Raw genomic sequence first — 11,850 nt, forward strand, 5'->3', positions numbered from 1 at the left:
TCCATTGTGGGTTTTGCTCTCTTTAACGAAAGGGCGCACCAATAATTTTGTCCATGTGTGCGATTAGTCAATTTCAAATGACGGGAATCATATTTTTGAGACTGTTGATCAATGATGACGAATTTCAAGCAGTGGGAAGGTGCACAGGCAGCTTGTGAGTTGGCAGGCCAAAGCCCCATTGTGCAGGGAAGACCACAGGGCCTCCCTTCTCTGCGCTCCCCTCACCCCATCCAGCCCGCCACAACAAAGGGCAATTAAATGCCGCCGCGCTGCCAGCTGAGGGGTCGACCGCCAGCCACACTTCCACAAACAGGCCCGAACCAAAGGAGAGAAGCAATAAAAGCCAACCTATCCAAAAGTAAACCCCCTTTAAGCCCTTTCCTCCCCCCCGCTGATTCGAACCAGAAGGTGACTGGCTGGCTGTCTTTTTAGCCGTATCGTTTACTATGGCCACTCAGGCTGCATTATTACCACGTGTGCACGTTTTACACGAAGACGTTAACCCACACGGCGAAGCATTACACAAACGCACGTCCATATAGTTGGCGGGGGTGAAATGTCGACACGATCAAGAGATTTGGCGCTTGACTCGAGTGACAGGAGAGCCATTCAGCTCCTTAGTAGCGCCACTGAATGAAAACAGACCAGATTGGCGAAAATGTCTGCCAATCACACCGAACTGCTTTCGGACCATCAGCGTTACCTACAAAACAAATTGAAGCAATATACTAAATGCAGCCTCCCGAGTGGACAGTTTGATGGAGTGGAAAATACAAGTTGTCAATTTACACCGAAAACAATATTTTGTCAGGTGGTAGCACAAAAGAAACTCAACTGGATGCAGATGTATTTGGAAGTAAATGCTACTTAAGAAATGTATGTGCCTCAATTTTTTTCAGTCTAAAAAGGGAAATATCAAATTAGCTTCATTTTATTTAATTACTTTATATATTTAATTTTGTTGTGATAGGAGTAGGAAGAGGTAAAATCTTGTCTTTTCTTGGTTGGACTGCTATTAAAGTCTTTTTCATCTTTCATAAATTAATATATGAAAAGTACTATACTGTGCCTTTGAAATATTTTTAAAAATTACAATATTAAGTTTTGAAAATGATTAGCATTATTTTGTCTTATTTCTTATATTGGTAATTTGCAGTAACACGAAACCTAAGATAATTCTACTGCACTGCAAACTGCATCCACCATACAATAAAACATTTGCTGAAAATTCCAACAGGTTTTTTTTTTTTTAAATACATGACACTATGTGGCTGCAGTTGAACTATCTCCAAGCGGAGCAAACATTGGAATGACACTTTTGGATGGGCGATATTTAGGTTTAGCCTTCTTTCTGCCCTGTGACCCCAGCAGAGGGCAGGATTGCTGGGAACTGCTGCAAAGACGTCGAAAGCCATGTCGACAGCGCCATTGACCTAAGCCCAACCCACCCTGGCCCGGGCCGGCTCGGCCGGGATTCAGCGTGGGCCGCATCGCGGTGTCTCTGGTCAGGCAGCCTGGAGCCCTTGGGCGCTGGCAAGGGGCGCGGGCGTCCGGGAGGGGCCCCCTCAAAAGCCATCTACGAGGGGCCACACCCACGCGGGGCCATTACGGTGGATGCTGTTCTGGGCTTCACCCGAGGCCGCCCGACTGCCATTTTTAGCGCAGCACCAGAGTAGACCACATGCTGTGGCTTCGGGCTAGCGGGGGGAAGGACGCTTTCTTTATTTTCACTCAAAGCACTAAAGAGCTTTGGGGAGAATTTCGACATTTGCACTCCGGTTGACTCAGCCGGCGCGGACAAATTGTTCCGACGCGCCACCATTTTGAACGGGAAAAAAATTTAGATAGAGCGTTCTCAATCTCATATCTTGCGCTGCCGTCTGCCATCGTTTTGAAATAAAGTTATTTGAAGATGCAACTGTTTACGTTTGCTCGTTTCTCAACGTTTGGGAAGAATGAGAAGGATTCATTTTGGGGATCTTGTCAAGTATGCCATGTTGGGCCCTGCACAGTCTCATTTTAGGAGGCAGCATGTGGGCAGGAGCGCTGGGTGGTCTGACGAAATGAAGTCGAGCTTCCTCTTGCACACACATATGGCACAGCTTGGCCTTTTTTGTGTTTGTTTTGATTTTTGGGGTTTCAGGTTATAAGTAATAAAAGTCCCCATGAGCTATATGCTTATTTTACCTTGCTTATAAGACCTTTTCTATTTCACGACTGTGCTTCTACTCCACCCGCCTTGTCTTTTTTTTTTTCTCCTTCCCAATCTGAGCTTCTTGAACTTGACAGCCTCTCCAATTTTTGTTCATCTTGATCCCCTTTTCTCATCTTGACCAGGAAGTGCCCACACATCAGTCCCCTCTCCTCAAAAGGAAATACAAATCAAGCACACTTCACTTGGGTTGCACCCAATCACTCAATAAAAGACGGGGGACATCCGATACTCTCGGTCACCCGACTCCTTCAGACGAGGAGATTTGACGCGCTTGAAGATCCCCCCTCGAGCCGCCAGCTCAATATGTCTCTGATAAATAAACGACAGATCCCCGATCTCCCCAAACCACACGATTGCGGGTGCGAGGAGGCATCGAGTGTGAAGCTCCGAAAGATCTTCGATTAACGGAAAAGGCGCTTGAGGCACGGGCACTTTTTTGTCTTGAGAGCCGTGGACCACAAAGTTGAAGAGGTTTGAAATATTGGCAGTGCAGACAGGAGGAGTTAAAGGAGACATTTTCTGACATTTTTCACAATTTCAAACTATTTGCTTGAGTCTTAAAAGGACTCTGACTATCAAAAACCATTAAAAAAAAACGGAGTCAATATCATCATACGGTGCTTCTGAGTTTACATTTTGCATTGGAAAGAAAGAAAGAAAGAAAGAAAGAAAGAAAGAAAGAAAGAAAGAAAGAAAGAAAGAAAGAAAGAAAGAAAGAAAGAAAGAAAGAAAGAAAGAAAGAAAGAAAAATGAGGCCTTTCCACCATGTGGGATATTTTGGTACATCCAAAGATTAAAAAAAAAAAAAAAAACGGAAGTCAATTTGACTTAAGTTGGGTGTAGGCAGGGTTGGGGGGTAAAGATGACTGGCGGTGGCACACGCTCCACACATGGAACAGATCATGGCACGTATAGCGTTAAGATTTACCCATATGAAATAAAGCAGCCCAAAAAAAGAAAGCCTCCCCAACTTCTGGCTGAGCTCCACCGCGGAGTAATGAGCTCCCACCCAAACCTCAGCAGCAGCTGCTGTCAGGGTCTGGGGGCACTGACTAAATATATAAGAAGCTGTTAGGCAAGAGCGGAAGGTGCACACCCCCCCCCCACACACACACGGTAAAAGTTGCCATTTTTACGCCTTTATTCCTGTTTGGCAATCACACCAAACGAGTGCCCGCCAAAGTCAAAAGGTAAGCAGAGCTGCAATTGTGTAAAAAAAACACAAATAACATGACTCATTTGCTGATGTTGGAAATTTCCACATCATTTAGCCATTTGATTTTGGTTTCGTCATTATTGTGTGTGGTAACGCTGTAAAAAACATAATTTCTCTCTTCTATTGTATTCATAGCAATGCAGTACAAAAATGAATGAAAAATGCCGCGCACTTGGATGGAAATGCGATTCTAACATGACACATATCAAGACAAGGAAACATACACGTGTCTCTCCCTCGCTTAACTCACAGATAAATTATTGTCGCCCACAAGACCCCGCCGCACTCAGCTTCACGAGCTACACTGACTACTCATGTGGTGCTTTTCTTGTGTGTCTGTGCAGCCCACCAAGTTTACTGTCTAAAGGAACAATCATTTGGATATTTATGGCTCTCCAAGCCACGAGAGAGACTTTTCAAACGTATGTGCAGTGTTATCATATTGTGTAAAACAGTATCAAGTCTGGGATGGGGGACGGTAAGGCAAACGGCGTGAGGTTCCACACGCTGGTCGAGTTAGCGCCTCACCGGGTCTGCAGTACGTTTAAGCCGCTTTGATAAATTGACGCACTCAACCTGTATTTCTCAAGAAAATGCTTTTTCAGTTTATTATGTTATAGTTGGCCGCTGTGTACATTGGGAAGACGTATGGCACCGAGCCGCTGCTGCTGTAAGGTTCGGGTTTTCCATTTTTAGATTTGTTTTCTTTTACTTAAACATGGGCGTTACAGTTCGATTGTTTAGACAATTGCTGGGGTATAATATTTCTGCTGTGTAAAAATATTACACAAGGTAAATGTCTTGTGGATGGTATAAAACATAAGTCACTTTATTCATTTAAGTAGCCAGAAATGTAGTCCAAACATTCCCACCCGGGAACAGTCCAAATGAAGAGATGGCCACCCTGAGCAATTGACACCTGCTGGGCGTCATTTAAGTGGCCGCGGGTTTTTGTGACAGACAGACAGATTACAGGCCACAATGGCAACTTGTGTGCCGTGAGAAGGCTGCAAACTGGACTCCATTCTAGAATCTTGTAGAAGTATGTCATGCATTAGCCAGAAGATTTGCTTGTATCTTTTATGCAGACTGGACAACTTGAAGTAGTTTAAAAAAAAAATTCAACTATGGTAGCCCATGTATTGTCATAATTGGGAAATATAAATGGGGGTGGGTCTGATGTGGCCCCTTGGCCGTGCTAAAAATGACTGTCAACGCATATATTGCAGTTTTAAGAAATCCTTGCGCTGGTCCAAAGGCAAAAAAGTAAAAAAGCTAATACGTAAAGAAAATACTCATGTTCGTGTGGACATGGCTTGAGTCCAATGCCTGTCCTTAGTCTGGAGGAGTGAGATTTGATACCATTGGAAACACACAAAGGGGATTTCAGTCTGCTTCTTAATGCACGTCGTCTCCCCATTTGCATTGTGCCATTCGGAAAAATCTGCAGACGCTGAGGCGTTACGTGCTTGCCGCCATGTCTCCCCACTGAGTATGTTCTGTCCACCGGTTACACTATTGGCGGTCACATTACTCAAAACCGCCATTTTTGCCCCGAAGCGTGGAAGACTGACCAGGTGTTTTTTTTTTTCTTTCATCATAAAGCACGTCGTCACTTCGCATGTTTGAAAGCCAAAAACGAGGGAAAGGTGACTCAGATTCGAAGCCACAATCTCCAGCATGGATGGAACTACAAATGGAACCCCCCTCCCTCTGTCTGTCCGTCTATATAGCCCCCATCATGTGAAAATACACACACACACATTTCTCTCACTCGCTCTCATTTTCCGTTGACAGGCGCTCTCAATCTTTGACCACACGGCCTGGAAAAATAGCACAGAGTCATGCTGCAAGGCAAGTCTATCCCTGACCCTGATTCCCTCTCACCACATTTCCATCAAGCAGCAAAGTCAAACACTTCTAATCATTTTGGTTCCGCCCCCCCGCCTGCTGTTGAAGTATTATGAACATTGTTAATTTTCTGAGGTCTGACAAAGCATTGGAGATATTCCATGGATGAGTCACTACGCACTTTGGTGGCACGTGATACAAAAGCATACGAGACAAATGAGGAGAGCGGACGCCAATTAAGCTCTCAGAGAAGCGGGTTAGAAACAAAGATGCGATGGAGCTAAACCAATGTGCCAAACCTCTGTGTAACTATTTCTGAAAAGAAGGCCGCTCGATGACCTTGCTAAGGAAGTTGATACGCCTACAGTCCCAGATCATAAAATAATGCAGTGGGACAACTTACACAAATTGTCAGGAAGAAGATAAAGCTAATCATATTTTTAGCTTGGGTGTGAGTAATTGTTTGTATCTCGCTTCTTCTCAACTAAGATGAGCCCCAATTTAGCCATGACCTTAACAAGTGCTATAGAAAATGGAGGGATGGATGTCTAAAAATAAAACTAAAGAGGCCAGTTTCTAAGAGGGAAACAGTGACATTTTGGATGAATTTCAGAGTATGCGGAAAGGCAAAAAATGCTGTGATATTTATTTTTAATTGGCATCATCATGTAAATCAAAATAATCTCTTATTTAGCATTTAGCCTCATTCAGCCTATTAGCTTTTTAGCGTTGATGTTTGCACTGGACACCATTCAAGCTAGGACCACGACTGAAGGGAAAGCTCGTTGTCAACACAAAATCACGTCTCTCTTGGAAAATAAAAAAAAGAATAAAAATAAAGCTGCAACTTGGAAGTGGAGTAAGGGAAAGCCTTTTGAAAGGACTGTTAAGAGCTTTACGCATTTCTCTAATTACACCTTTGGCTTGCCCTCGTTTTGATGGGCAGCTATAAACGAGGAACACACCAAAGATTCGGAGCATGGTAACTCTTGTAAAGCCGGGGCAAAGCGGACGTTCGCAGTTTTAGCCTTACCTGCCCTGTCATTTTTACTTGTATGTAAAACGGTAAACATTAACGAGGCGTTAAGGAAAGGAGAGGCTTTGTTAATAGCTAGAACCTGTCATGGGCCTCATGCCAAATGAGAGGGGACGGAAATCCCTCAAGACTGCTTCGGAAGATTTGATAAGCTTTTATAACACATCGAAGGCGTAGACTAGGGGCCACCTGCTAAATATTTTTAACTGGTCTGGCACATTTTGAAATATTACAATTAAAATATACGGTGGAACGGAAAATTTGATGTTTGACAAACACAGGGTGAAGTGTCCCCTATCCTGACCTTCCTTCAATTTTTCTAGATTTGGGCCACAGTGGAAAAGGTTTGGACACCCCTGGTGTAGATGGATGGATGGACAGACAGCACTTGCCTTTGTTCTTTCACTTGCAGCCCTTCTTGGAATGGGAAAATAAAAGCGACGGAGGTTAGCCGGAGAGCAGACTCCCAAATATAGCCGCTGTGTTCTTGTGAGGGCCAGACTCTCCCCGACGACAAGCCCAGCTCCGACCGTGCCCTGTAATTGAGGAGAAAATAAGGACAGAAATTATATGTTTATTTTTGACAACAATTTTAATCTTCTGTGCTCGCCTTCACGAAAAAATGAGACGCCCACAAGAAGGAGATGAGAATATGTCTTTCTGACTCAAAGTGGAGAGTTTTTTTTCTTTTTGGGAGAGTTTTTTTTTTTTTTTTGACCAACAAATGAAATAAGACAAACAAACATAGCTTCTCAGCTGGGAAAACAACAATTCACTTGTATGCATGTCCTTGTTTCAAAGACTTTGAATGAACAACATGAGCTTTAACGTAAGATAGAAACACGCACGAAAATCTGAACCAAAAGCCCCACAAAAATATTTCCCCCACCAAATCTCTAAAGGTAAAATGATTAGTTGTATACTTGAACAATTGTGTGTGTCCCCACACATAATTCTGATTTCAAATTCAATTCTTAGTTAACAAATATATAAGAAAGAGTTGTGTATCTTTGCAATAATATGACACATGAGTATGATTTTCAGTCAAAATGTCCCATTTGTGGAAACCATGACAGCGAAATGACCTCATACTGACCAGGACTCATTCAACTCACTCAAAACTAACTTTACCTTTTTATGTCCTTGTCCATGATGTTTTGAATGGACAAGTCATTTTGTCCTATTATTGTTCAAAATTGCTAGTCGATACATTAAAAATCAACCAAATTTTTGTGGTGCGACACCAATCGTCAAAACGCATTAAAGTAGCATTAAAGTAGCACACAGTCTGCCTGGGGACATGAGCAATCTATTCTTGATGAACAATGCCAGAAAGAAATTTCCATGAGTTACACATGCAGTTTTACAACCGTTCATTCGTCATTTGTTCCCTCTTTTCATCAGTCACCCCCCAACTTTCTTTTTATAAATGGGCTTTATGTGATGTGATAATCTCCTCCTTATTTCAACGACTTGATCTTGTTTTTCCTCTCCTGTCTGTGCTGCTCACTCGACGTGAGCTGACATGTCAAAACTTCCATTGCATTGGAAACTGATGCTTGAAACCAGAATAATAAAATCTAGATTACAAACCACAAAATAAAACTGTGGAGTGTTTTTTTTTTTTAAGATCAACTATGGTGTATGAGCCATGAGGATCTTTTGTGATTTTTCCACCTTTAACTTATATTCTACTCCCGTCTCCAAACATGAGACTCAGTCATTCATCTTAATGGAAAAACTGTGCTAGCTAATACTAGATAGACTATCAATCGAAATGAATGTCCACAAGGTGATTGATGAACAACCCATTCATGCGTCTGTGTTTGGGAAGGCGGGATTGTGCGCTCTCATCTACCAATCGGCATCTATTTCCCTTCATTCCCCCAACCCCAGCTCTGCCTCTTCCAGGCGAGCCCCAAGCCTGTAATTAGGGGGGCCGGGCTCCCGGAGACTCAAAACACATCCACGCGTTGCTGCTCAACTTCTTCCAAACTGTCCCGGGACTCTGAGCTGCGCCTCTCCCGCTGCACCTCCAGCTTCCTCTAGGATTTTGTTTCTCAGGGATGGCCGCATCGATTCTGGAGGTAGGGAATCTCATTGTAAGTATGGAAAACTTTTTTTGTCCCCTTTCAAAGTTGATATTTTAAGTGGTTGCACGTTCCTGTTATTTCTCTCAACTACATCAGAATGATATTTATTGCAATGAGGAGAAACTGCATGATACAAGACAGAATTGAAAACAATGAGAAAAAGTACTACTAAAAACAAAATATCCTCGATTTAAGTGATTAGCCCAAATATTCCAGTATGATGAATGCAAAACTACACATTGTTACATTTAGCAGGAGGTTTTGAGACAATAAAAAACAGCAACCAAAAAAATCTAAAGGTGCAGTGCTTGACCTCCACAAGCATAAACACGTGCTGCCTGCCATAGCCTTGAGCACTTTGCAAGCACAGGAAGAGCCAGCAGTGGCGTCAGGACATGAGTTTTGTATTAGTGTTGACACTGACAGAAGCCCCACGAGTCAGACACACAGTCTCATGTTGTTCCTCCTCCCCAGGAAGACGGGCGCTATGGCTCCAGTCCTCTGGCTATGTTAACTGCTACCTGCAACAAGTTTGGCAGCACCAGCCCAGTGAGGGACTCTGCGACACCCGGTAAGAACGGCGGCACTAGTCCACTAAAGAAGCCCTACAACATGACCTCCGACCTTCAGACGGCCAAGAACGGGCGCGCCGCCGATGGCAGCGGCCTGGCGGACTCTTACAGCGGTTCCTTCACTACAGCCGGGGGCGGCGGACTGCTCACCCCGACCGGAAGCCCCCCTCCTACGACCGGAGGCTACGCCACAGAGTACAACCCTTTCTCTCACTCCTTCCAAACGTCCGTCTCCCAGGACCCGTCCCTGTTAGTGTCCAAAACCCACGCCACGGCAGACTGCCTCACCAGCGTCTACACCTCGTTGGACATGACGCACCCTTACGGCTCGTGGTACAAAGCCGGTATCCATCCCGGTATTACGGCCGCTCCGGCCAACGCCACGTCCTCTTGGTGGGACGTCCATCCCAACTCCAACTGGCTGTCTGCGACCCAGCCTCAGTCGGACGGAGGTCTCCAGGCCTCTCTGCAGCCTGTGGCGCCGCAGGCTTCCCTGAGCCCCCAGCTGCCTAGTTACAGCACCGATTTTACCACCTTGAACCCGGCTCCCTACCCTTCTGTGGGACTGGGTTCGTCCTCGCATCTCCTCCAGCCGTCCCAGCACATGCTGCCCCAGGACATGTACAAGCCCAAGCCGGTGCAAAGTGCTGGGCTAATGGAGAGTCCCATGGGCTTAAAGCCAGCGAGGGGATCAGGGGGCTACGGGGGAAGCTCGACACCCACAAGGTCCTCGTGCGACTGCCCCAACTGCCAGGAGCTGGAGCGACTGGGAGCCTCGGCCGCATCCCTAAGGAAGAAGCCGGTGCACAGCTGCCACATCCCCGGCTGCGGGAAAGTGTACGGCAAGGCGTCCCACCTCAAGGCCCACCTGCGTTGGCACACCGGCGAAAGGCCCTTTGTGTGCAACTGGCTGTTCTGCGGCAAGCGCTTCACCCGTTCGGACGAACTGGAGCGCCACGTGCGCACCCATACGCGGGAGAAGAAATTCACCTGCTTGCTGTGTAACAAGCGCTTCACACGTAGCGATCACCTCTCCAAGCACCAGAAGACCCACGCCGACTCGGCGTTGCAGGGGAAAACCGCGGGCGCCGAGGGGGACTTGGACCACCGGGTCGAGGAGACAGCGGAGATCAACGCCAGCAACGGCGAGCCAATCGCCAATGGAGACGAAAAGACGGGGGTGCCCGCCGGAGTGGAGAACAGCGGTGGACTTTTGGAGATCTGAAGCCTCAACTTAACCCAGATCTTTTTGTTTCTTTCCTTTTGTCCCAAACATGCCCAAGACATCAATGCAATAAATGACTGCGCAGTGGCGGGCCGTGCATCTGGTACTTGGGTTTTCCGTGGGAATTTACCCGACTTATCCCACCACTATTATGTAGCAGTTATAGAACTGATCAATACTATTGAGAAATGCAAGATAACGGGTCACCACTTTGCCCTATTGGCCTTGTGTTTGTCATTTGGAGCAGTTCTGAATCAACATTAATAACATGTCAAAAACAATTATTTAAATAAAATACATCATACTCACCGGAGACGCTTATCATTAAATACAACAATGTGCTCAGATGTTTTGCTTGTCAAAGTTAGCTGTGACAAGTCAGAGAATGGAAAAATGCTGATGCTCATTGCGGGCCTGTCTGATTTCGTTAAAGAAACACACTCATTGCCAACATACTGAGTTAAGTTACATGGGCCAGCACTACTGATTCTGATGCCTTGGGTAGATTGGACTGACATGGTAACGATGGCAAATTCTGATTGGATAAAAAAATCGAACATCCACATACATGTAAGCAGTGAGGAATATAAGTTGGAAATGTAGGTCAGTGCTTTTGATAGCATTTCGGCCTTGGCAATCATTTCATTTCCTCTTGCCTGGACCGTAAGCAAGCATCTCCATGTAAATACGAGCAAGTCTTGCAAGCAAATATTTTCAGCAACCAAAAAGGAAAACAACGAAGGCTCGCACGTACGTCCACGTTTCTAAACCCAGCATGCATATTTTTTTTTTTTGCCTTTCAAATGAGCGCAACCACTGGGGAAATTGAATCTGCACAGGCAGAGGGAAAAGTAGCTCCGAAGCCACAAGACGAGTCGTTTGAGAGCGAGACGTTTTGGTTAAGATGGCGGGCGGGCTTTTGACGGAGCCTTCCGCACATATCTGATTCGCAGCTGTACTTTGATACTTCAGTCGTCGCTCTTGAAACAATCAACACGCAGCGGGACTTGACGCTTCTCGTTGCCAAAAAAAAACAAAACTGTGTTGTCATGTCAAAAGTCTTTTATCGTGCTTCCTGGTGTGTGTATTTTAAATTCCTATTTTCATGAATAATCTAATTTATGTCTTAAATTATAAACATTGCCGGTTGTATTGCAGCTTGCAGGGAAATGTCACGGCAGCGAGGCTTGCAAGATGAATGGAAGCCAGACAAATATAAAATTTAATGCCTTAATTTAAGACTATTTATTAGCTATAACAAGGAAGTTTAAGATTTATTTAAAGATCTTGACAATGACTATTTCTCTGTATGTATTCTTTTGAGTGTGAAGTCTTCCACACAAATGATGAATTAAGGGCTACATACTATATATTTTCAACAATATATAGATGTTTTTCAATGTGTTTATTATATTTTCCATGTTGTTTTTCATTGAAACTGTAACCTTCCTAATGAAGCCATGTGCTTCTGTCAAAAAAAAAAAAAAATGCACAGTGAGCACTGTTTCAGTGTTTGCTTTTTGGCTGATGTGAAATAAGAAAATACTGTACATAGTGAAGGGCAAGTATGGTGTACATGTAAGAGTCCTGCTCTGTGACAATTGTGGTGCTTTAAAAAAAAAGTAAAGATATTTCAAAACAA

General features: G+C 44.6%; 1 protein-coding gene across 4 annotated transcripts; it reads left to right on the forward strand.

Moving 5' to 3' along the window:
* The first annotated feature begins 8,272 nt into the window (after positions 1-8,272).
* sp7 (Sp7 transcription factor) lies at positions 8,273-11,850 on the forward strand. Of its 4 annotated transcripts, none has more exons than XM_037252398.1 (2): positions 8,273-8,420; positions 8,890-11,850. In XM_037252398.1, the coding sequence occupies exon 2, from the start codon at positions 8,919-8,921 to the stop codon at positions 10,206-10,208; it is 1,290 nt and encodes a 429-aa protein (XP_037108293.1). In that variant the 5' UTR covers positions 8,273-8,420; positions 8,890-8,918; the 3' UTR covers positions 10,209-11,850. The 4 variants fall into 4 exon arrangements, with proteins under 4 accessions (XP_037108293.1, XP_037108289.1, XP_037108291.1 ...); XM_037252394.1 differs by having other exon boundaries at positions 8,279-8,420; positions 8,886-11,850; XM_037252396.1 differs by having other exon boundaries at positions 8,283-8,405; positions 8,886-11,850.

The sequence above is a fragment of the Syngnathus acus genome, chromosome 5 (assembly GCF_901709675.1).
Source record: "Syngnathus acus chromosome 5, fSynAcu1.2, whole genome shotgun sequence".
Taxonomy (NCBI): Eukaryota; Metazoa; Chordata; class Actinopteri; order Syngnathiformes; family Syngnathidae; genus Syngnathus; species Syngnathus acus.

Coding starts and splice junctions, on each gene's coding strand:
- sp7 (XM_037252394.1), top strand. CDS start 8,385: ATGGCCGCATCGATTCTGGAGGTAGGGAATCTCATT. Junction 8,421..8,885: donor TGGAGGTAGGGAATCTCATT/GTAAGTATGGAA, acceptor CCTCCTCCCCAG/GAAGACGGGCGCTATGGCTC.